At 36.3% G+C, this 27,876-nt stretch overlaps 1 protein-coding gene across 2 annotated transcripts in view; it reads left to right on the top strand.

The window, feature by feature from the left end:
* Positions 1-1,714: 1,714 nt before the first annotated feature.
* BDNF (brain derived neurotrophic factor) overlaps positions 1,715-27,876 on the top strand; it is a 74,621-nt gene continuing 48,459 nt past the window's right edge. Inside the window, exon 1 of one of the 2 annotated variants that reach the window (XM_073658066.1) lies at positions 1,715-2,052. In XM_073658066.1, coding sequence (XP_073514167.1) covers positions 2,050-2,052 — 3 coding nt within the window. In that variant the 5' untranslated portion in view covers positions 1,715-2,049. Of the gene's footprint in view, positions 2,053-27,062; positions 27,372-27,876 lie in introns of those variants that run through there. The other variant, XM_073658067.1, reaches the window with a different exon arrangement.

Here is a 27,876-nt window from a genome sequence, read left to right as displayed (position 1 = left end):
CCACTACTTGCATTGCTATGGCACAGTTTCCACCCAAACATATAATATAAAGACTTTTTGACTCATCACTATAAAGCAGAATTTTCCATCATCCTATCTGTGGCTCTTAAACTGATGGGACTATAATCCCCAAGCAAGCTGTAAGAGCATGCTGAGAGATGGAGTTTTTAAGCTGCTGAAGAACCACAGGTTGGAGACCAGCACAGTATTATCTCAAGGAGGGAATCTTCCCATCCTGTGCTACTATCTAAGATAGCTAAAAACTTAAATACATGTATCTCACAGGAATACATTAGAATTAATATTTGCATTCTAGAAAATAATCTTGGAGGCTAGAGCGATCTTGTCAACTCCTCAGCTCACAGCTACATCTTCATTCCATCACTAAGCAGCCACAGGCAATGTCTGAACATCACTTGTTGCTTCCTCAGCCCAATCCCTGATCTCTGCGCTAGTAGACGAGCTAAGTGCAATGTAACTGTCAGGCTCTGCACTGCGCTCCCCATTAATCTTTGCACAACTGTAGATGGGGCTAGAATTGAATTAATGCCAGTCAACCTCTGCGAATGAGACCTGAAACAACATGAGGGACTGATAAGTCCCTCAATGACATATTTTGCTGCTCTCAGATCGATTCATTCAGCCATTAATATCAAAAAAAGTTTGCAAGTAGTGTTCTACAGTATATCTAAATGATGAATGAGCAGCTAATTAACCACATAGGTAAATTAAATGCAAATAAGTATTACAGAATTAACTGTTTAGGATGTGGAATTAAAGGTCTCCGTCCAGACCCATGATGGGATTTACAGTTCAACAGGTCGAATTCTTGCAGAAAGAAATGATAGGATCTGTAGTGATCCATATCACAACTATGTAGGTGGATATGCTGGGACTTTTACTGCTCCAGGTTCAAGTCCTGTATTATAGAACCTGTTGGGATCTGTAGTTCTTCATTCTGTCGAAAAAAATAATAGGATCTGTAGTTCCCTTTGCTACCAATCCTGTAGAACAACATGTTAAGAGAATCTGTGGTCCACCCAGGTACTAGACCTGTAAAAGGACATCCTGGGAGCTGTAGTCCCCCAGGTAAGGATCAACAAGTAACTATAGATGAAATTCTTAGGGGTTAACATGGCTTCATTTGGGGCTGTGAAGCTTATCAAGCACAGTGTGTTCACATGCTCATAGTCTGGTATACACCGACCTTATTCTCACTGCAGATGTGCTGCAGATCAGATATAGACATTTGTGTGGGAGAAGGTACTTTTTAATTATGGCAATGTAAGGAGGAAATGGCTTCAGACTGCTAATGTGTATGGGCATTTTCTTGTATATCTGTTTTTTTGCTTTAGTTTTATATATATATATATATATATATATATATATATATATATATTTCTGAATGATGAAAACTTTCCAAACTTTCCTATTCTTAGTATCAATCCACAGAAGTCGACAAGCAACAGGTCCCTTTGTTACTTTCTCTATTGAATAGCACTAGTGACAAATACAAATGTAGTCTTACCTGGAAACTTGTATATAATCCCAGGGCTCAGATGAGCTTTCAACAAAACCACCCAGATGGGAGTAGTCAACAAAATAGTGATGTTTGGTTGAAGTTTAATAGAAGGACATCTTGGATAAGTTGTAACTTCTGGAGAAGAGCTATATATTGCACTAGACAGGTGTCTGGACAGAGGGTTTGGTTTTCTAGCATAGCCATTTAGCAGTCACTGATAAGCTCCCTTATTGATTGGGATCACCTATGGTATAAGGAAATCGTGTCTGTCTCATAGGGTATTGCATAAAGCTATAGATTCATAAAGATCTCAGCCAGTTGCCTCCTGTCTTCTGTAGTCACCAAGGTGGTTGAGAGTTTAAGCTTGCGGATATTAGATTCATAAGTCACACCAAGTGGTGGGCGATCCACTGAGCAAAGCAGAAGTCCTCACATGATGACTTCAAACAAGAGACATTACCTTCCAGCATCTGTTGGAGAGACTGGATTTTAAGACACTTGTATCTCCAGGACAGCCAACTCTAACAATGGTAAGTAGCAATATCCATCATTGTTATCTTATTCTAAGTCTATTATGTCCTGTTTTCAATAAGATATGATCATGTTTGTCTTTTTTTTTACCTCTTCCATCTTAAAAGACTAAAGGTATTTAGAAAAGCCACCATAACTGTGCTGGTAAAGATTGTATGGAACTTTAATAGAAATGTGATGATTTAAGTGTCTGATTGCAGCCTGCTTATTGCAAACTTGGAGATAGCAGCAGACTGGATGGGTCCCTGTTATTTCCTCCCAGTGCAGCTGATAAAGATCACACTGGAGGGGCTTTTTAGCATGAGATGGAGAAGGGAATTACAGCTCTGTGTTAAGATTTCTAAGAAAGCAATGGACGGAGCTGTGAGAGGTGACTGCTACCTAAGTCCATAGTTTACTTTGGGAAAAAAAAAGGGTAATACATTTGTCAAGCATAGGGGTCCACACATGTGATCACCCATTAACAGGACGGGTTTGGCAAGGTACTATTCACGTGACAGAGTGTGGGTATGGACCAGTGTGAAGCATTATCAAGAGTTGCTTCATTAAAGCCCAATAATTCTAGGCGTCCATAGAGGTGCTAGGACTTCAGCACCCTGGACAGCAGCTCTGGCTGCACAGTGCTGATAGGAGCCTCCAGATCAGGATGCTGCTGCTGCTGCTGCCTCTCTGCTGCCTCTGTGCTGCTGCTGCTGCCTCTCTGCTGCTGCCTCTCTGCTGCTGCTGCTGCCTCTCTGCTGCTCTGTCTCCTTCTCACATGGCATCTCTTTTGATTTGCTTAATCCAAGCTGGTTGAAGAGATTATTTCACTAAAGGATGACCCTAAGTTTTCTCTCCCTTTGGAGCATGTTGGATGTTTCCCAGCGAATGGAGTACATATAGTGTTAAGTTTAGGGAAAGCTGTGGATCTATTGTGCTTCTTGTATTAGCTTTTCCATAAGGTAAGCAGGGGGTAGATGCTGTGTTAGATATCTTTGCTTTATTTTTTTAGAGGTCTTGCTTTTATTTTTCCCATTAATTGCACCCCCCTACCCTCAATGTGTCACTTAGCATTCATTAATTAGATTGTCATTTGGATGTTGTGCAATGATGTGAGCAGATTAAATTGTTGTAGTAAACCATTAAACGCTTGGTTGGTGTTTTACTTAACAGGAAGCTTGTATGTCAAACCTAGGAAAATCGATGATCTCTACTATATCCTATGGACAAAAAAAAAAACCGAGTCTTAATATAGGAGGTTTAGGCTTCCTTTAAATGTCTGTACGTTGCATTGTGACTAATAATAAAATATAGCTGAGCTGCTAAAAATAACAATTGGAAGTCAGCAGGTTTTTTTTTATTTAAGCAAATCACAGGTAAGCCTGTAGGTCCCAAGATATTAAAGAGGGTGCTCCTCAGCATCTATTGTAGCCCTCCTCCTTACCTTCCACAGGCTGGATGTCCCTGAAATCTGCATTCTCAGTGCTGAAAGGGTTACCATTCATAGGAGAGGATATACCTTAACCCTTTATTGCTCCAGGATAGATGCTGGGGATTCAGAGGTTAAATGAATCCTGGATTTATTGTTCCAACCAGAAGTGTAAGGTAATTTACAGGAAAAATGGGGCTGGATAAAGGGTGAATGGGGAGAGATTTTGTGCTTGCAGCTTTAAGAAAAAAAAAGTCTGGTTGTAGCTCTTTGGGGAATCACCACTACCTCACAGATATATTAAAATGTAATATATTAAGTAAGAATGACATAGGCACTGCTCCACAAACATTGTGCCATGGAGGAGTCTATAAATATCTTATAGTGCAGATAGGAGCAAAGATCTAGATCAGATGCCTGGCTCAGCCAAGACAATGCACACAGATCCTTGCTTTGTATTTGCATTATTATAAATTCTTGAGACACATAAGACCCCTCCCTCCTCTGTGCTATTTGGAGGCTCCAGCGCTTGATTTGGGGGTCTCCAGATGCAGTATATTTATTTCATGGCCCCTATCTCTGCTTGTTTCTAGCACCATGTAATGTAATAAAACAAGACCTCAATTGTCTCACCCTATCTCTGCCATCCTAATCTGCTTGTATCCCATCATTAATCTTCCTACACAGCTCAATGGCCAGGGAAGGGAAAAACATGATATGAAGAGATAGCCAGAGACCTTTACAACAAGATGGCATAGATATATTAAGGGATCAACACCTTATATAACCCAGGATGGGTGCTGGGGAAAGGGAGGATGTGAGTGGTGCAGAGGAGAAGACAATAATGGGAGCAGGGGTTCGTGGGTGGGGGGTTATATCTTAACCTGGAGAATGGATGTAGCACAAATTGTTCTCAAATCGACCTGTTTTCTCCAGCTCCTGGAGGGGGGTTTTCTGATCAATCTCATAAAATTTCCAAGCTTGTAGCAAAGGAACTCCAGCCCAAGCCACCCACCCACCTACCCAGATGGTGCTTCTTTAAATACGAATCTGCAGGGCTGAACATTACAACCAGGGGCTGATTAATCCACAGAAATTAAAGGCACAATGTCTAAAAATCCTCCTCCACATACAACTCTGCTGTATAAATATCCTTGTTTCCTAAGCAAGAAAATAATATTAATAGCCGAACTGCGATTGCAAATCCCCATCGCCCTCCCCTTTTTGCTTTACACTTATTACAGTTGCTAAGGGTTCCCAATAATAAAAGGCATTTTAACCCCTGCCTGCCCGCCTTCCTTCACGTAGACCACACCGAGCTGCATTGCGTTTATCGGAGTAATAGAATTATCATGAACCTGCCAATTTGTCTGACGGCTGAAGTGAGAAAATTACACACACACTTGCAGTGGATAGCCATTAGGAGCAGAGGGGGGCGATTGTGGAGCTTGAAATGTGTAATTTACTACAACACTGAAGGGTAATTTCTCATTCTTCTGTAACTGTTCTCAATCATCAGCATTACACAGTGTATCTTTACTGCTTATTAAACCCCATTGACTAGATTAGCTCTACTGTTGTAATCCAGACAGCTAAATACATGCTATTGACCATAGATGATACGTAGACAGGGTTCATGTAACGGAAAACATTAGCATACTTATGCATATTTATAAACACTTAGAATACTGCGGAATCCGCCTTTTCCCCTTAATCGCTGTGATTGCATTCCCTTTAATTAACCCTTAATGTCTGCTTTGTATAGTACGGCATTTCAGTATATTACAGGGCTGCTCGTATCACTAAGGTTATTATAATCATTAAAGTATAGACAGCTAATCTTTTGCCTATATGGAATTGTAAGACTAAATAACTTCACAATATGTCAACGTCCATGTGTGTTTGCTGCAATGATCTATGCAATGCGCAGCAAATGGTTATATGGCAAGTAGACGCTACACCCTGAAGAGCTCGCAATCTTCCCTGTTGCCTGTAGATACTGTAGATTTCCTTCTGAGCTGTATGGGAGTCTCGGATTGCTAGAGGCCGTCTGACGTCAGTAGCAACATCCAATACCTTAAAGGGAGTGTCAGGTGTTGCTACAACGCTGCGCCCTCCCACTCCGGAATTCCATGAATGATGCTCTGTAGACTTCTCTGCAGTCACTTTTTACTACAAAGGAAGTTTGGGATTGGTTACTGAGTGTGTGGATGTTTAGCTGGCCTGCAGACGCCTCCTGTGAGGCTATAGCTTCAGCATCTACATTACAGAGACTATATACACAAAATATGGCTAAGAAGAAACTTTACATCCAATAAAAGATGCAACATCTGCAATGTGGACAAATATAGGTAAAAAAATTGCAATAAACCTACAAGTGATTTTTTACATCTATTATTTATGTTTGTAAATAAACAAAACAAGAAAACATTCAACATTTCACGATTTACATTGTTCACTTTTCCTGTAATTGATTCCAATAATATATAAGCAGAACTCTACTTATTGCAGAATTAACACCAGAATTAACGTGCTATGTAGCAGTTATACTATACCATTCATGCATCGGAGAATTATCTTTAGTTCTATGGAAAATCACATTGGTATAAGGCTAAGTCCACACAAGCATATAAAAAGATCATGTGATTTTCATTCAGAAAAGAGATGATTTTTCAACTATTGTCTTCCGTATGCAGTCTGAACGGCGTTCGTGTTTATACATCATCAGTGCAAATGTACAAGACCAAAAACAGTTTCCTATGCTAATAATAGCAATGCATCCATAAAAATCAAATGCTCTACTGCTGATTCATATGGGAGAGAATAGACGAGTCTCATTCAAAATACAGAAGAGACTAGTGCACACTGCAATTTTTTTTCATACATTCAGTCCATGTAAAAAAAAAAAAGATCATCTGAACAGCCCAATTGAATAACATTGTTGTTAGTGTGGTCCATGTGATGTCAGTTTTTTCCACAAACCAAAAATAGTCTTGGAGAACGTAGCCAAAATGACAAAATCCACTCTGTACCATTGACAAACTTATCTAGTAATATACAAAATAGATATTAGCTAGATCATCAACTCTCAATAATAATAAAAATAAAATAATAAAATAATTAAAGTACCCTACGTTAAGTGCCTACAGTCCAATGGAGTAGAGCAACTATTTATGGAAGGAAATCATGAATTCATAGCTGATCAAAAGAAATGTTCGAAGGTTTTTAAGTTAATAATAAATAACAATTACATATGAAACACAACTAAATGTATCTCTTAGTTAATAATTATATGCTATAATGCAATCAGCTCACCACAAACAACGCATTGTGAATTTATGGAAAGTGACAAGCTGAGCTCTACTATATATGAAAAGTTGAGTCAATACATCTGTAAAAGCATCAATAGGAGCTAATAGAATGTAATACATCTACACAATATAGATGAGTATAAATGGAAAGATAGATAATGTAGATAGATAGATAGAAAAAAATAGGTGCAGCACCAGCAACAGAAAAATATATATAGTAGGGTGCAAGTCCTCACCGGTACAACCAGTCCTGCAATATATCCAAAAAATTAAGGCAGCACTTAAATATAGAAAGGTAGAAAAATATTTAATAGCCCTTAGTGGCAATAGCGACGGCGTTTCGTTCCAACTAAGGACCTTTCTAAACCTTTCTATATTGGAGTGCTGCCTTAATTTTTAGGATTGATAGACAGATAGATAGATAATAGTTAATAGATAAATAGCTAGATCATAGTTGATAGATAATAAATAGATTTAGATGATAGATAGATAGATAGATAGATATTTAGAAGGATTGAGGTTACAAAGTATCAGACTGACTTACAGCATGGAAAATCAACTAGAAATTACAGAAAAATATCACCAAATGGAAATTCACGACGAATTTTGACAAAACAAACATGCACTTGATTGTAATTATCCAATAGATGTGAACTATTATATTTGCATTGGATTGATGTTATTTCAATTATATGATAATGAAGTCATTTTAAAATGTTTCTTTTTAAAATTTACAAATATTTCCATTTTTAAACATTTCATTTTCCCAACCTTTGCGGAAAGCATATATTATGCAATGTGTGCGGTAAATTTCTAAAGGCACCCATACACATTAGACTGACTATCTAAGGGTCTGTGCACACAACGTTTTTTTGCCGCTCTAAAACTGTCTAAAAAAGTGCTTAAAGAAAGCTAAAAAAAAGAATGGACGTATGTACTGCAATTTCAGAACGACTTGCTGTCCATATGTTTTTTTTTAGTTTCTTTAACCGCTTCGAAAGCTGCAAATCGCTTATAGAAAACGACCTGATTAGTCTTCAGGTGGCTTCTGCTTGGAAGCCATTCACTATGTTATCCAGAGAAGTAAAAAAAAAATTCTGGCAGCGAAACTGCTGCAAAAAGAGTGACCAGAAAAATCACTTCAAGACAAACACCGCAGGCATTTTCCTGAAGCGTTTATTGCTTGAAAAATTTGATGAGAGCGCTGGCATCTAAAAGACTTAGTGTCCACATACCCTAATATTTATTAAGGTGGTGTATAGACTTTTTTTTTTCTGGGAATTTGAGGATTAGGCAAGCTGGATTTCAATATGCCTAATCCTTTGTTCTCACAGTCTACTCCCAACACAAGCCTGCTCAGCAAATAATTATCTAGGTGTATGGCTGCCATTTATTGGCCATTTATTGGGTTAATTCTGATATATAACCTTTAACCATCTATAAGGACTCCGTCGTACAGGCTACCATATATTTTTAGAACATTTATACACTTGAAAATGCAATCAATTTCAAGCATTTTAATAGTATTCATATTAAGCTTTTTTTATTTCCTTGTATTTTTCAAGTCTTTTGAAGAAACTACTGACAGAAAAACGCTATATCCATGGTATGCTGGGAAAGCCAAAAAGCCCCCCAAAAAAAAACAAATAATGTTAGAAAAGCCTAAAACAAAACTTCTGTTTATGTGCCCTTTTTAATAATTTATCATAGATTTTAAGATTAACATTTTGGCGGCAGCATTATTGACTAAAAAAAATAAAAACACTGTTAACAACGCTAAAAAAATGCCATGAAAACCTTTACAAAACCCCCCAGCGTTACAGACCCTCTGCCAGGAGAATGGGCTTCTTTCATTATGGAAGGGTACTGCCTCCCAGATACACTTATAACTGATCATCTGCGCAATATTAACATAAAAACCTTAGGAAATTTCATCTGAAAGTTAGTACAGTATAATATATAATAAATATTTTTTTGCTAAATCTCTAGGTTTTCTAATAGTTCTGTATTTTTAGATATAAATATTAAATTGTGGTTTATTTTATCTCATTTGTACATTTTATATCGAGTTATCACAAAAAAATAATATTTTTTCTCAATAAAATATGCATAAATGAATTTGTACAAAACTTAAATATAAATACCAGTCCAGGTACGCCATGACTTTTTCTATGAATCTGCATAATACACAGTATGTGCCTTTACCGAATTATGCATTTTTTTTAATACAGTGGCATAATAAGCATCATAAAGTGCTGTAAACATCTGCTTCGGCATCTGTTCAGTCGTACAGTGGAATGTTATCATAAGAAAAAAGAAGGAAATTAAAAATAAAACTTAATTGCAGATAACTTAATGCACCACATACTGTAGATATAGAAACATTGTCCTACAATTGGAAATAAAAAGTATTTACAAGGTTACATTGTTTCCTGTCTTGGGGCAAATATTGTGTTTTTTTGTGTATTTGGTTATATTAATATTAAAAAAACGGTGACAAATTGGCCCCTTGACAAAAGGAAAATCTCATTAATCTATTGGCTCAAAGAAAATAGGACCCCTAATGAGGGAGTTGCCAGGCTTAGCACAATCATCTCTGATGTAAAAAAGAACATTACTAGTTTATTTTTAAATTTAAGAATAAAGTAGCAGTTATTATTTTATATAGATGGTGAGTTGTTGCATAACATTGACATGGCGGGTTGAATTGCGACATTGTATCTAATGATTTCCTATGGTGTCACATTGCAACCTGCAACCTACTACAACTACGAGACATGGCCAAAAATGTTTCGAAAAGTGTTGTATTTTCTGTCACTGGTTGCAGTTTGCATGCGACTCACTTGCTATAGATTTTCATGCAAGTCATATGCGATTGTAGCTTGTGATTTGTCTGCTTTTATGGCAAAATTGCAGCCTTAAAAAAATCGCAGGACAGAAAGTTGCAGATCAGTTGCATGAATTTTCTCGGTGGCGGTACTTGTCTGAGAATTGCACCTTTCACTTTGTAGTCCCAGCTTTAATTATTTCTAAGAAATAATATCAATAGAATTTCTTTTTAGTAGAACATGTAGCTTACCTGAATTGACTGTATGGCTATCTCATACAAATAGCATAATTAAAATGAGAAAATAAATTGCTGTAATATAGACTGAATGTAAAAGCTGAACTGTGCGTCTAACCGTACTGTTAAAAGCCAACAAACGTCAATTTTCTATTGAGAAAAGCAATTTTCATTAATTAGAGCAGAAGATGTAATAGTCTAAATGAACTACATACAATTGACGCGCTAAAGTGAAAGTCACAATAATATTTATCCAATATTAAAATTTATATAGAATTCCCAATTGTGTGCAAAAAAAGCTTGTATTCAGTATATATTTTCTCTTTTGAGTCGAGTTAAATATTTGACCCTTTCACACCAGAAGACTCAAAGACAGAAGTAACGTAACTAATAGTAAAATCCATAAATAATGTGAGCTTTTATTGTGTATCATATTGAACAAAATATTCATTATGATATAAACAATAAAAAAATAACCTATTTTAAATGTGTCTTGGAAGCAAATTATTCATAAGCACTATAGTTGCCAAAACATCATTTCTTTACAAAAAGGTTCAATCGTCAAAACTTTTATCGAGCAATTAAAATTGTAAAATTTGCAGTGTCTGATCATTTTGGTAACATGGAAGTCACAATTATAATTAACAACCATCGTGTTCAGTTGTGCTGTGTAAAAAAAATTATGTCTATGACCTTATTGAAATTCTCAATATCGATAGAGGTTTGGATTCTTCCATTAACGTTCTGTAAACTTACTGATAGTTAAATATATTATAAAAAATTACAAAATACAAATCATCAAAGTACAATTTTCCACCATCTTTGGGACCACAAGATATCAAATTATACAATATATCAGAATATTGGGGAGTAAATAAAAAAAATAAGTTGGGTAGCGTGGCAAGTATTAATGAGTAAGAGATTGCCAAAAAAAAAGGGTTGCCAACTATCCAGAAATTCAAGACGGTCCATAAAAATAGGGTACTTTTTTTCTCTGTCCGTAAAAAAAAAATTGAAGGTGTCCGTGATTGTTTTGAACCAGAAGAAACTCATACAGTTTATTACTACTGTAATTATCATCATTTCACAGCTTACAATGAATTCAGATGATGTCTCATATCAGAATTATGAGCTGCACGGATGGATCAGGTATAATCATAATGATTTATGATGGTTTTACAATGTGTCCGTAAAAAATATTGTCTGTCTCAGATTTTTTAGTAAGCTGTCCTGAAAAAAATAAAAAGTTAGGTTGGCAACCCTGGTCTCCAGACACTACTATAGGCCCCTTGAGGGATTTGGAAACGTGCATGTGAGAACTGTAGTGGCAATGCAATTCCCTCATGATTAGTGATGAGCAAGAGTGTTCTGTTAACCTTTTCAGCGAGCATGCTCGGGTGCTCGTCGAGTATTTGTGATGTGCTCGAATGTTATGTGTGAGTCACTGTGTGTGCATGATTCGCGACTTTTTGACAGCTTTAATACATGTGAGGAATGCTTAACAAACAGGAATTCCTCACATGTATTAAACTGTCAAATAGTCGCAAACCATGCACACGGAGTGATCAAAACATAACATTCGAGCACGCCGAAGATACTCAGAAAACACCCGAGCAGGCTCGTAAATCTTGAGTAATGAGCATGCTCGCTCATCACTACTCATGATAAAAATGTTCCTGCATCTATAGGAGGTCTGTAATAATAATTGCACAGACACTATATAGATTATCCCATTTATTTTATGGTAATTTCCTTATCTTTATTATTGGAACCCACCAAATTGTCCACAGGTCCACCCATCAAATCATCTACTCGTCTGACCTTTAACGTGTGCTGGTTTACATTTTTTTTACCAAAATACTACACGGTGGCTCAGTGGTTAGCACTGTTGCTTTGCAGCACAGGGGTCCTAAGCAAAAATCCCACAAAGGACAACATCTGCAAGGAGTTTGTATGTTCTCCCCGAATTTGCGTGGGTTTCCTCCAGTTTTATCTCACACTCTAAAGACATAGTAACATAGTAACGTAGGTTGAATAAAGACCTAGGTCCATCAAGTTCAACCTTTCTCCCCCAATTGTACTCCTACTGATAGGGAATCTAGATTGTGAGCCCCTATGGGGACAGTGATGAAGATGTCTTTAAAGAGCTGCGGAATATGAAGATGCTATATAAACAAGCATAATAAATAAATGAGACTATTTTTGGAACACAACAGATTATTGGGATTTCCAAACCGTTGGGCGCCAAAATCAAAACATTTTTGCCAAAATTGGCAAAAATCCTATAAATGTGAAAACTTTCTTATAAATGTTTGTAAGGAATGTTATCTGGTGTAAACATTAAAAAAAAATTTAATCCATTATGTCCTTTAACTTTGTAGAATCCAAATGATATAGGAATGTACAGATTATTTTACATGTTTTACTTCGTATGAGATTCATTAAATAGCTTGAATAATACAGTCTGCAATATAAATATTCGCAATTAAAGTCTGGGAGCACATCATTTTAGATTGGCATCCTACTTATTTATTGGCAATTGAACAGATAACCTCAAAGATCAATCAATATTATCTTCATTATCATTACTAATAATAAATTTATAAAAATAAGCAAATCGCTACATAATCTAAAAAATAAATCTGTCGCTAGATGTGGGAAGAGACCCTTTTTGTCATTATAACATTTATAACACAAGGAGGAATAGTAATACAAATAGTAATATCAGTACAAAAAAAGTTATGTAATTGCACATTTTCATTGACAGCTGGAAGGCAAATTTTTGCTATATGAATACACTCAGTAAAGGGAAATTTCTGTTAAATATTACATTACCATTCAGCTGCAGATGCAGTCAACTGATATTGAACAGATTGGCAAAACTCCAGTAAACTCTGACTCACAGAACTAGCTAAAATTGTTCATGGAAAATATGGGCCCATTTTGAAGAACGTATGGAACCTTGGAAAAATAGAAATGTCTATTTATACCGAACAATTAATATTGGACTGAGAGATAAAATGGAAGAATAAATCTTTTGAAATTTTGAAGAACTTTCTTCTATGTTCTTTTTAAGAGCTATGCTTTATTATTGTAAAAAAATATATATTGAGTTAACTGGTTAAAGTATTTAATTTCTAATATATTTTTTGTTTAAATTCTAAAAAAGTCCAACACAGATATACACTTGCCAAGTTCTATTGATAAGGCTTTGGAAACTATTACGACTTGCTGTAATACTGGTAAGGTCTGATGAGATTTTGTAAAATATCTAATCATATAAAGTACTTACTTTATTTTACAAAATTTACTCTTAATAAACTTTCAAAACTATTAACTTATTTTAAAGTCAATAATAATAATAATAATATAATAATAATAATATACGTTTTATTAATCCTAAACACATTAGCGGTCTAGTCATTGGGACACCAGAAAATGTGACCTCACGACAAAAATCGAATTGGTCACTTAAGTTAATATGATCTTCATCTTACCTAGCCATGATTATGAAATAATTTATTGAAACAAAAGAAAATCAGTTATATTTAGAAAACATTGCTAAGATTTAATATTGTTATGCATTTTTTTTACAGTTTTACAGTTCCCTGATTGCGTGTTTGTGTAAATAATCCATACATTAGTCATTGATTGATCATTATATTGCAAAAATTAAAAAAAGTACAAAAGCGTCACATGTTGAAAAGAAAAAGCCATGAAAAAAAGGTATTCGTGTGTATTTGACCACTACCCACTACAAATTCCGCCCTTCCCCAATGTAGTCTACTAGGATTTCACTCTAGAGACAAAAGGAGCAACAAGGAGCAACCAGTCACGGCACACACATGCAAAATGATGATTACAGGTAGCCCTAAGAGATATAGTTTGTGCCAATCTATATACATGGAACATATACTAGTGGTTCAATACAATGATAATTAGAAGCCTATAGAAAAAAAATTACACAAAGAAGCAAAAATATGATAAAAAGTGAGACTTTATTGGAAATAATTAATTGAATTGTTAAAAAAGGTGAGAATCCAACATGGTGGCACCACGGCATGCAAGGAGGAACATATGACAGGAGGTATATGTAAAGATTCTATAGATAAATATACTACTATAATAAGCTAATGGATAAGACAATATATAAGCAGTCAAAACTGGAGTTTACATCAGGTCAATCCAAAAGATCAAGTGTATATAGGATCATATAAGTAGTGTAGTCCTGCATTAAGTCATTGTCACCTATAGATAGAATCAAAAAATGAAATCACTAAGTAGTGAATATCTACATAAATGTATCCGTACCTCCTGCAAAGGGTGGTACCACACCCCCGACGCGCATTTCAGTGCAAATCTAATCAGTCATTTAAGTACTTTAATCGTCATCTTACCTATTCATGATTATAGATTAATGCAAAATAATTGATTAAAACAAAAGAAAATCAGTTATATTTAGAAAACATTGTCAAGATTTAATATAGTCATGAATTTCTTTTTTATATAATTTTGTAGTTTCTTGTGCAAACTCTCAAGACACTTTGAAGAACTGCCTGTTTATGTGTTTGTGTAATTCATCCATATTCTAGTCATTGCCTGATCATTATATTATTAAAATAAAAAATCACAAAAGCTTCACATGTTGAAAAGTAAATAGCATGAAAAAAAGTATTTGTGTGTATTTGGCCACTACCCACTAAAAATCTCCCCCCAATGGAGTCTTAGGATTTCACTCTACTGTCTTACTGACTGTTTTCGAAGCCTGCTTTATTTTTGGTCTATGTGCTAGTCCCCAAAAATAAACCTAAAAACAATAATAGTAATAATAACAAAAAAAAACAACAATAATACATATCATTTATAGTAGTACTATAATTTGACATAAAATATATAATATATAAATATATACATATTTCATAGATGTATATAGTATGTATGAATAATACGTATATTAAGAAAATATTAGATAAAATTATAGTGATTTTTTTTATCGAGGTCAGCAAAGAAAATTCACTTACAATTAAAATTCTTTGCACAATAAAAATCTATAACATCCATCACATTGCAGTACTGCTCTTTAACATCCTGAATGGTTAAATACCTCCTTTGTAAATGCATAATAAAAAATAGGCTATAAAAAGATACAAAAAAAAAGCCGAAATACAACCACACATATAAATATCTTTAATCAAATATTCTCTGTGAAATAGGCTTTCTGATTGGCTGACAGGACCCCCATCTGGCACAATAGATAATTAAGTAGCCCAACTAGCTTGAAAGGTGTATGATAGCTCATGAATTACAGAAGGTGTGTGGGCACAGTGACACTGGGAAAAGCTATAGATCATACCTAACTATCTCATCCTTGTGGAGATAATTAAGACTGAAATGTGGGTGTACAAACCTGTAATCTGCTTAGAAGAACTTGTTAAGTTATTACTGTACTTTATGGACAATTGACAAACTGCACCCACATTGAACAATTTTCTTCTTTAATCTTATTGGTAATATAATATTTTAAAATACAGAATTAAATATATACATATTTTTTTAACCTAACATTTTATTAATGTAATCAAATGGAATTAATATAAGCAAAAACACGTTTTATTTTTTTTTCCTTTATGATGGGAAGCGATGAATTGCGGGCATTAGGAAAGGTGAAACGTGATTAATTTTCCGTATTTCTACCAAGAATCTGCAGCCTGACAATCATAATAGCTGCAGACAGAGCTGTATTTACTGTTGCTGCTGCCCTAGGCGCTCTGTGTGATTGCACCGTAATTTAGCAATTGTGTTTCAATGTGGTTATGCCCCATTACCCAGCACCTCCTCCTCTATTATATTTTATGGAGAAAATTCTGTGGTTGGCAAGACAGCATAGCAGAAAACGGATTGATAACAGGAGGAGAAATCATAAATAAAATGAGAGATGAAAAATAAATAAAAAATAAATAAATGAAATAAAAAAGCCATATATATATAAATATATATATATATATATATATATATATATATATATATATATATATATATATATATGTGTGTGTGTGTATATGAATATATATTTGGCAATCTGTGTCAAGCATATGTAAGCTTAGCCTGTATAATGAAGTTAAACACTATATATATGTGTATATACACATATTGCATCTAGCTTCATTGTATAGGCTCTTCTAGCATATTCTTGACACAGATTGCTTATAGCACATACAGTCATTTTACAGAATTGCTTACTGACAATTTACTTACTACTGTAGATTACTTTGATTACTTTGTATCATCATACCAATTTTTACCTAAATTTTAAGAGCAAAAGGAAGCAATGGTTAATTATAGATTTATCGTCATGTTCAATATTTATTTAGCGCTTTTAACCTCACATTTTCAAGCTCAATATTAAGGGGTTGCCCCAGTATTTTATTGGTTATTAAAGGGCTTAAAATCCTGAAATAAACAAAGTTATGAAATGTAGTGAATTTCCAGAAGTGGTCGGTGCTCCAGATATCACCACCTGGTTGCCCATGGATACGTCCTGTAGTTGTTTTCATGACAGGTCGCACATGCTCAGTAAACACCTGCTCTTTTTCTATATTGGGTATGCTTTTTTTACTTTGCAGTGACATAGAACATGTACGATTGCACTTTCTTCACTGCAGAGAGCGGACATGGACACTGTGAACCTGCTGCTATCAAAGGAGGAGTAGCGATCCTCCTCTCTGCTCCTCCTCTCTGACTGTGCCCTGGCTGTGTGACCGACAAAGCAGAGCAAGAGCAGGAGTAACACTCTCTAGACCACCAATAGTTTTTATTATTGAAAGCATGAATGTGTTTATCCATATCTGTTATAAAGGGCCTTTATCTATGCTGTCTAATATATAAACTGTCTCTGTTGCCCATAGCAACCAATCAGCGCTCAGCTTTCATTTTATAAACAGCTCTGGTAAAATGAAAGCTGCTCTGTGATTGGTTGATATGGGCAACAAAGACATGGTTTGGCGCCAGGAGAGGATACGTAGGGGAAATATATCTGAAACACAGAATTGGAGGGTTAGAAAGTGGAAGGATTAGAGTTGTAGGGAAAGATATAAAAATTACACAGTATTTTATAATATATTACCGACTATGCTCAGCATCATGTCTTCTCCTTCTCAAAGGAGGGCATCTGACTTCTGGGATCCCAACATTACCAAGTCGCGTTCTAAGTCCTTACACTTGGCTTGAGACTGATAGAAGTACCTTATATGAGTGTTCTGGTCACACAGTGCAGTTTTTACATGCATACATTTTTTTACAAAATTAGAAAGGATCCTGAACAGAGGTATAGAAGAATGACATGTAATGCGCCTTGATTTTTGGATTCCATCTTGGCTTTGGCTATACATAAAATTGTGAAAAACTGCACAAAGCCTAACTTATTATAGTGCCTAGAAGACACAATTCAATGGCTAGTTCAGTCTGCCTAAATCTGAACTGATCGGATAAAATAATTCCTTTCATAGATTGAAACATCCAAGTTTCCATGCACTAAAGAAGACCCCCGTTTGTTTGCCCAAACTTCAATGCATTTGTGTAGTTATTAAAAAAAAGTGTCATCTTGAATAATGACAGACAACTAGACTGTGCTCTGATGCCAGGCAGTACATTCCACAGCTCGCTGTTGCCATGAACTGAATTCTTACATGATGTTGGAACAGGTCATTTTTCAGCTCCCGATAAACAATGCAAGAGAGGCTGTCATTTTGGCCAAAGCCATGTGTGAGAGAAATGGGAAAACCCAATAATAAAGATATAGAGTTGTGCAGAATTAAAAAAAAAATAAAGGAAAACAACATTCTTAACAGTGACTAAGTTTCCAAGGAATGTAGACATATGGTAATGGTTTATTTAAAGCGCTCCAAGTTAGCAAAGTGAAATGACTTCCTCATTTTGTGACTCAATCTGTTCCTTTACAATTGTTGTATATACAGTACCAGGTATGGACTGGGAGGGAAATTCAGCCCTGGCATTCGAAAGCACACAGGCCCATGCTGTCCCCACCCCGATGCTCCATCTCACCTGTTAACAGTATCAGCACCCTGAGGACACTGATACTGTTAACAGCACAGCAAACAATGTGGCCCATGACTGGACCAGCCCATCTGGCATTTGCCAGAATTGCCAGATGGCTAGTCCGGCCCTGTAAAGTACTAATGTTGTCTCCCTCAACACTGGATCCCCATCTTCTATATTGAATCGTTCAACTCAATATTGTCTGCAATGGAAAAAATATAGCGCACCTGCTCAAAGATAAATCCGAAGGCAGGGCATAGAAACATTATATACAACCACCTCCAAAAAAGAATAATTATTAAAGCTTCATGGCCCACATTTACTAAGCATTTTATACTAGTTTTGATGGAAACAATTTAAAAAAAGTAAAAATTAAAACTTGAGGAAAATTTGCACTAAAAGATTTGATATTTCTTGCTGCTCTTCAAACTGAAAAATAACCTGAGACATGAGATGAGGTTTTTTTTTATTAATTTGGTGCAAATCACAACATCTAACTCATTTCTTAGAATCTCAGAATAGTGTAAGATATGCCAGATTTAAAGGGTTTACCAACAATACCAGCCCGGGTTGCGTCACCCGGCAGAAACGTAAATCATCTGTTACAGGGGCTGCCGGAAATTCTCGCATCGTATTGGAACACAGCAGCTCCTCCAAATCTATAGTGGCCGCGACCAGGAACTGCAGATCCACCTATATTCATTTCAATAGGGGTGGATCTGCACTACCCGGCCATAGCTGTTATAAAAATGAAATGAGCTGCTATGTTCCAGCAGCATACAAGAACTTCTGTCCGCCGCCTGCGCTTGGGGCAGCTGCTTGGCAGGGGTGCTGGGTATTGCACCCACATCAATCAGATATTGATGGCCTATCCTAAAGATGGATCATCAATAAAAAGCAGTGGCCAAACCCTTTAATAAATATTGGCCCATGAGTCCAGCTTATAGAATAGAGGTAGCAAATAGCAAAGATTTAAATTAGCCACCCAAAATACAAGAACCTGATGTCTGTGTCTCCTTTTTTCCTTTCTTCAATTTTCATGATCATTGTGCCAACTTCCCACCCCAGTGGTGGCACTTTCAGTAATCAGCAAGTCATCACCTATACCATAACAATGAGACAACCATGGCTGTGCCCCAACTCTCCGAGGACCCCATAACAGTCACAATGTTACCATGTACTACCTGGGTCCACCATATATATAGTTAGCAGCATGTTGGCATACATTTTACAGGTTATTGAAGGTTTGTGATACCAGAGATGTATGAAGGTTTGGTATTTATGATCACATTCAGACCCTTTAACCTTTAAATTCTTCAATTCTAGGTTCTAGACCATGTAGTCCTACCCACTAGTTCCAATCATCTTGATGGTTTTGTTTCTATTTTGTCTATATAGTTATTTATTACGTCTTGTACAGATATATTGTAGCTGTTTTGATTTTTTATCAAGTATTGGTTTTCTTTCATCCTGTAACAAAGTCCACAAAAGCCCAATTTCCTTCTCAGCTACTGTTCGTGTGGTCCTACCCCTATCATTAGTCAGTTTTGATTGATCTGTTCATTTTTGCCGGTAGCATTTTAACACTTAGAGAAAGTTCAAAATGACAAGTTTCACACAGTCATTTGTCAACTTGAAGCAATGTCATTGTCATGGTTTGATGTCCACATATGGCATATCCATATGTAACAGTAGTATGGGGAGAGTCAACTCAGCAGCTAGCCAATCATTGGTACTTTCTCTAGCTCTTTAGCTACTTTTTTTTATCGTACATGTGCTCTTGACCTTACCTGCAATCTCACTGTCCTTCCTTGTCATTTCAAACCCATTAACATATTACCTTGGGCATAGGAGTAACTGACAAAACATGTTTCTCTGGACTGAATTTGTTTTTGTCTGTGTTACGATCTCGCAGGGCAGCTGTAGCTCAGTTTCAAGGCCTTTTGGGAAATAGAAAGGTTGACCGTACACAGAATAGATTAATAATATGTATCTCAGTTCAAGTAAAGGAAAGAGGCTCTGTCAGCCCAAGGCATTAGCATTGCATTGCACAGTAGCCAATATCCATAAATGTAAATCTTTTTGCAGTTCCGCCGTAGGCTCACACATGGTTAAAGGCTACATTAAATGTATGGCTTTCCCATCCCCAATCTGATGCTTGTGCAATAATTAAAGGGTTTATATGAGATTAAAAAAAGATCTGCTCCTTCTTTCATAGACAGTGTTATTCTCCTCTACGGGCATAGGAGCTCAGCTTGAATGGAGCTTAGTTAGAAGAGTAACAGCTTTAAAGCAAAAACACACCTTTTATTTATAAATTGTAATGGGTTATCTTACTGGGTAATATTTGCGAGCCAATTTGATCTCACCAGCTTTCCATATTAACATAAATCATTCCCTTATATCCAGCACTTCCAGTGGAGCCTGCAGCAAATAATCTGTAGTGCGCCTATGGCAGTAGATGGGATGACCTATTGGGACTCAATGCTCCTTTATTTTTTATTTCAGTCATTCATGTTTTTAAGTAACTTAGGTTGGAGGAAAAAAAAATATGGAAAAAACAAGCAAAGGTCTCCCTCTTCCTGGGTAAAGGAGACATTTTCCCCTAATCTCATTTTTTTATCTGGCTGCCTTTCTGTACAATGCAATTACATATAGAGAGATTTACTCAAAGTTGAACAGGAGTTTCCATCCTATAAAAAAATGAGACCCTACTATTGCCCTTTTATCGATATCTTCACACTACTATTATAACAATTATGGCAACATAATTAGGGTAAATGTTTATACAGGTCAGATAATGACCAGGCTTGATGGATCATCAGCTCATTATGAAAGTTGCTAGGTTTCCTCGAAGTTGTATTTTAGGAGCAGGCTGTAATGCTCAAGGTTTTTAGACTCTTTCATAGTCCTCCATCATTTATGAAGCACAGACATGTAAGCAAAGCTTTGATTGATACCTCAAGCAAAGTACATAGCAATTAGAAGCATTCCGTCAAATATTTGCAGCAGAAGTTTAGTCTGGTCTTTGTATTTCAACTAACACAACTCAACGCTGCACAATACTCCAAAGGCTTTAATTGAATGTTTTACACACTTATTTTATTGGTATTGAGTTTTCAAAGTTAGATTTCCCAAAGTTTGCTGCAAATTAAATATTGTAAAGTTGAAAAGTAAACTACATTTCAAAGCAAAATATAAAATTGACCATATATTAGTACATCAGAAGTCAGCATAGCAGCAAACATTTTGCAATTATGTTGTATTTTATTACAACAATATTGGCTTTTATCTGCTTTAAAAAAACAATTGGAAGTGCGCCGTGTTGGTTGTCAGCGACTAATGAGAGTTGTTCTATCAAAGAATAATAAAGTTATGGTTTGTAGCATCATTTCAACGTTGATAATCAATATAGCTGCACTTTATTTTTTCACTTTTTCAAAAACAGAATCCACAGCTTGATAGAAAATATTGCATCAAACATTAACTACCATTTTGACTTTTCCGTTGCCAAAGAGGAAAAAAGACAAATCTCCATGAATGAAGCTCCTTGTATGTTTACAACTCCACTATGTGCTGTTATAAAACCTAAAAAGCACTCACCTCAGACTGGGAGAACTACAATGGTTTGTACCATATATTGCAAAATCCTAAAATGCATAAAATCTTGGAGGAGAGGCAAGTAGTGGTCCTAACTATTAACAACAGTACTGTGCCGTGTCCAAAAGATGTTGTCACAGAGGCAAAATGATCTTGGCAATCAGCACCAAATATTACATGGGGGAAATAATGCCACAAAACACTGCCAAAAAAGATACTAACATATGCTGTCAAAATAATACTGCCATACTCTGTTAAACAAAGCATTAAATAATACCAAAATAAGCTGCCAAAATATTGCAAAAATGTTACAGCAATACACTTCTAAAATAATAGCACAATAGACTGCTGAAATAAAAAAACTATCAACATGATACCAGGATACAATGCCAAAATACTCCCATACCATGCCAAAATAATATCACCATAGACTGCCAAAATGATAAAACCATACACTAATAAAATAATACTTTTATACCATGCCTCAATAATATCACCACAGTTTGTCAAAATGATACCACCGTACACTAACAAACTACTACTACCATACCATGCCAACATAATATCACCATTATTGTTATTTTCATTGTTTACCAGCCTTTGGCTTGATCTCGATGAACGATCTTTAGGAAGATCGATGTTGTGCAAGACTAGATACTGTAGGTCCACCAGGGTCTTCATACACTGCCAAAATGCTAAAAGCATACACTAACAAAATAATACTTCCATACCATGCCACAATGATACCACCATACACAGCCAAAATGAAACATCATACAAAGCTCAAATTATGTAAACCCATTGAAAAAAACATAAATAATGAACACATTCACATGAAAGAGTTGTGCGTTATCAAGATAATAGTACAATCATTCCTAAATATGCTCCAAAACTTCTAACCTATAAAAACTGAAGCGGTGCTCTCAGAAGCAAAACTTATAACCTTTCAGCAAAACAGGTGAAAAGTTTCTAATTGTTGGGATTACCATAGCTTAGAACCCTCCACCCCTCCCCCCACATTACAAAAATGGGGAGATAGTAAAGTATAGTACTCAGCTGTCTTTGTCTATCCCATAAACTTTATGACCCACTCATGCATGACTCCTTTCAAACACCCCTGTTCCTGTGAGGAGTGGGGGGTCTCAGCAATTAGACACTTAACAGCAGGTGTTGGGATTTTTGGAAACACCTTTGTTTAAAGTGAACCTTTCATATTAAAAATACAATCCAATCTGCAGGCAGAATGATATAAAGCAGGACGAGCTGAACATAATGATATATAGGTTTGTGGGGAAAGGTTCAGTATAACTTGTATTTTATTCATTTTATGATCTCCCTATTTTTAGGGCGGGTGGGTGGTCCTAATCAGTGATCGACAGTTTTCCTTTTATAAGTGTGTATACAGAGGACCACCCACCTAAACATAGGTAGATCATAAAATGTATAAAATACAAGTTATACTGAACCTTTCCCCACAAAACCTATATATCATTCAGCTCAGCCCCCCTGCTCTACACCATTTTGCTGGGCTTGCATTTTCAATATGACAGGTTCCCTTTAAATCAATTAATAAAAGCTAACATCAAATTGTTATTTTCTTTATGAACAGATATAATTGACCAGTTTGCAGGTACCGGGTTCTGATTATTTTGGGTTGATATTCTATAAAGCACTCAGATTATAGCTAGCATTGCTCTCCATTCATGGGCTATTGATCAGTCAGCAGAGGAGGCATGATAAGTACGTATTGTATCGTCGGTTGCCACTGTGCCACCCTCCGTACCACATAAAGTACATACACGGAATATAATTAGACAAAGTGTTGCTGTCGCTGACCTTATCCAATTAAAAGTATTAATAGCTTGAGATGCTGGGATGCCAAGCCTTGGTACACTAACTTCTCATTTGTTTCATCACGATTTCTTGAAAATACCTACCAACAGTCATCCATGGTGGCTGAGAATGATCGCATATGACAGTGTGCCCTTTCCCTGTGTCTGAGAGCAGGTTGGCAGGTTGGAGTAATGCTAATGAAGTGGGAAGGTTGGAGTAGTTCATGAAAAATTGTTTGGCAGTTTAATAGATTTTAATTAAGTGTAAATCTCCAGTTGATAATTACATTTTCACAATGAAGTAGACTTTCCTTCTACAAGCAGTTTATTCTTCATTTCAAGATGGCAGGCGAAGCAGTGTAGATTATTCTTTGTGACCAGCAGAGCTCCACATAATCAGAGTACATCACCATATTCAGGTTTGGTGGCCAATTACAGCCATTTGCATGGTTTGGTAAACTGTGGGTCCTTTTTCAATTTGCAAATGAATTTGTTCCTATAGCAGAGGTTGAAGTCTGTACTTTACTTGAAATGTACGTATAGAATTGTTCTCCATCAACAGTTGAGTCAATTTGTAAAACTATTGCTTTACGTAGCATGAACTGGTCGTGAGTTACAGCAAGTGTTCTTCTTCCAAAGCTGCATTTAAAATTCAGGGCTGAAACCTCCGGCATTTTTTGCTGGTTCAGTATCTGCACCTAGATTACTCTGCTGATCTGCATTGAAGTTTCAGCTTTACTTTAAATGGCTAAATAAAAATGATGTATTTCCATCCTGGTCGGGTGGCTATAATCTCATGGCACTTATGCATGTGCATTGTCCATATGGGCTGCCGTGCTTATAGGGGTTGTCCAGCCTTAGGGTACAAGCCTGCAGAACCTCCATGTGAGTGCAGACTTGTGAGTGTTCACAGCATACACAGTGCATGCAGGCAGGATCGTCTGGTGACAGCGACAGGTGTGTGACCATAAGGATGCAATATGAATACATGTGCCATCTAGACTCGTGTGGCCTTGCTCAATGCAGACACGTCTAGTCGGAATGTGGCCGGAAGTATACAAATCGCATACTTGTGGTCACATGACCTCCCACTCCCGGCACAAAGGGATCCTCATAGAGTGACTGCCAACTTGTAGCCTAATGGTGGATAACCCCTTTAATGGTCTGGAGAGGTCAATCGTTTACTTGCCTTCCTGCAATCTGTATGTCCTTTCTAGACATTGAATTATGGATCTGTTGGCAAACATCATGGCAGATTGATTTCCCAAAGTTTTGGCAAGCTATCCCCACTTGTACTTTGCGAGGCTTTGCCTCTGAAAGGGTTAAGACTGGTTTCGCCATTTGCCCTTTTGCAAAGGGCTATCAATAGATAATATGAGGCGTGTTTATTGTCTGATTCACATTATGCATTTTTTTTGCACTGGGGAGGAGAAAGCAGAATGGAAATGTAAGAAATAGGCCGTATAGTTACAAGAAGTTTTAGATCAATAGTATGGGTTTTGGATGATTTGACATACGGTTACAGCAAGTAATAAAGCCCTTGTTTTTGGGATGTGTACTAGAAGTCATTATATGTCAATATCTCTATAAATGTGCCCAAACACATTGGAAAGGACTCATCAAATCATTAATCTCAAAGGGATCAGTTAAGTTATTCTCCTTTCATAATTGAAATAATATATTTCCCACTTATGGCCCCTGTATACGCCAATTCTGGACTGTATTGTAGGACTTTGTGGCTTCTTTCAGCCCCATGCCATTACCTTACTGGTTATTGTGTCTGGTTCTTCAGAGTAGTAAAGACTCACAGTTTTCTTCCCCAGACTGTAGAGAATTAAAGCTCTAGATCCTATTAAGAAAAAAAAATATTAAAAGTGAATCCTGTGCCCATAATGGATGTCAGGTCCTGGCAAATGGATGAGATGAGCTCTAAACATCATTAGTTAAATAAATACTTTACAAAGATTCTCCAGCCGAAGAAGTGTTCTGCAAATATACTGCACTGTCTCCCACTTGTGAGGATGGCGCAGCGTCTAAAAAACACAATAGGAAATTGAGACACAAAGACAAAAACCTCTGCCCATTTCACTGCATATGTGGTTCTGCCCCCTGGGGACCCCTGCAACCAACGCAGGGGAAAGGAAGCCGATTTATCAGAGACTCAGCTATCAATGTTTGTTCCTGTTCTACAGTATTAATACAAGATCCCTGAAGGAAATAAAGATGAACAGTCCCATTTATAGTCAGTAATGGACACTCGCACAGACATTATCTATGTCTCACGTCTGGAAAAAAGATGTCTCCAAATAATCAGTGAAAGAAACAACAAAGGGATAATACACATCGATGGATAGATGGATAGATGGATAGATGGATAGATAGATAGATAGATAGATGGATGGATAGATGGATAGATAAGACAAGCATATTGAATTACAATAGTGTGATCCCAGGGCTGTTCCATCACTCCCCTGTCTTGCAAGCAGTCTAATAACATATCATGCCGTCTCTGGCACCTGTGCTCTCATTAACACAGTAAATATGCATTGCCTAATATCTGAGATAGTCTCTGGGCTATCTTACTGTACTATCTGCTCTCCGCAGAAGGAAACATGACTAACCTCAGGCTGTTGGGTTACAATATCTAATAACCAAGTGACAGATGAGGTGGTATTTCATGATGAAGGCTCTTAAGTAGAATTTATATTGCTGTCTGCACAAAGTGGCAGAGAACCCTTACTGATAGCAATGTCAAGAGACCAGACCGAGAACTGACAGCTCGCTCCTCTGTCACTACAGAGAGATGGAGAAATAGATGACCACTCAAAACTGCACTGAAAAATGATCTTTGAAGGGGTGGTCTTCTCAAGGGTGCATAATACATAGACATATGGATATACGGATAGATATAAGTAGAGATAGATAGATAGGTAGATATGGATAGATAGATAGATAGATAGATACGTGATATATAGATATGTGATAGATGATATATAGAAATAGATATGTGATATATAGATATGTGATAGATGATATATAGAAATAGATATGTGATATATAGATAGATTAATATGTGATAGATAGATAAATAGATAATAAATAGAAAGGAGATAGATAAATATGTGATAGATAGATGATAGATATATATATAGATAGATGCATGATATATAAATATGTGATAGAGAAATAGATATATGGATGGATAGATAGATAATTTAATATACGGGTAGATAGAAATATGCGATAGATGATAAATAATATAATAGATACATAGATATGTGATAAATAATTGGATAGTTTGATAGATAGATCTAAATTAGAAGTGACATAAATGATAGCTATGTGATAGATACATAGATAAATAAATAGATATGTGTTAGATAATTGGATAGATATGTAAACTATAGATCTGTGATAGATGTGAGCTAAATGACAGAATTGTCAGATCTGACCTAGATGCATTGCTTTAAATAATCTATTTATAAATCGACATAAAATTTATTATTTTGATTTGGGTTAAAAATGACTTTGGATAGATAAAGATAAATGATAAAGTTTCAAGAGAAGAGAAGGGTTAATTAGAAGGCATTCGCCGAGCGGAGCCCACCCTCCTGCAGGGGGTTTGTGATGCTTGTAATTCATTCAGCTGTGTGGCTTTTTTAGAGGCCGGGGAGGTGTCACGTGATCTCCCACGTCAGGGAGAGTAGCACAGACTTGCGTGGATTCCCCTCCCACATCCCATTCACAGCTCCACAAGGCTGATCAGCTCCTGTCTAACCCTAGTGAGTGCCAGTAGTATGAGCTGCCTCTCTCTCCAACAAGATCAAATGGAGCCATTTAATGAGGAGACTCCACTGCCTTTACCATGCACTTTCCACTATCAATAATTTAATCTCTCAGCTCCAGCACAGAAGACCGAGGCTGCACTTTGCTTTTAGCCTTTCACATAGGAAGTTGCAAGAAAACAAACCAAACTATCCAGAGTTTCATCTGAGATTTCCAAATATACAAGTGTGTTGATGTGTTCATTGGAAACTAACTGAAAAAGGTGGGTCCTTCTCCTTCTCTCTGAATGGGTGCAGATGTAGCAGAGCTGACTTTGTCATTTCTCTTTTGTGCATTGTGATAGCTGAGTTCACATAATGCAGGGTTTACCTGCAGTAACCACATTGTGATATTCCAATGCATTGTGCCACATGACAAACTCTGCTCCCCCACATCTCTAAATAATCCATTATACAGTAGAAATCTTAGCATTATTATTGGCTTTTATAGATGTATTTCCTGTAAATGATCATATTGCAACCCATAAAATTAAATAATACTCATTATTATTATCATTTAAAATGGCAAGTTATTGCTGCTAATAAAATTGATGATCTCCTGCATATAGAAAGTAATTTCCATATTTATCCAACTGTAAACTAAACAAATAATGAGAAAATAATATATTCTTTTTATGTTTTAATAACTTAATGTAATGCTCAAACTTAAGTGCATTTGTCATGAAACTCTTTGCAGCTGCATCATTTGTGCATCATAACCCTGCGGTC

This window comes from Phyllobates terribilis, unplaced genomic scaffold (assembly GCF_046119375.1).
Source record: "Phyllobates terribilis strain yellow unplaced genomic scaffold, ASM4611937v1 Scaffold_13__5_contigs__length_258822181, whole genome shotgun sequence".
NCBI classification, from domain to species: domain Eukaryota; kingdom Metazoa; phylum Chordata; class Amphibia; order Anura; family Dendrobatidae; genus Phyllobates; species Phyllobates terribilis.
This window is presented reverse-complemented; position numbering and strand designations above follow the sequence as displayed.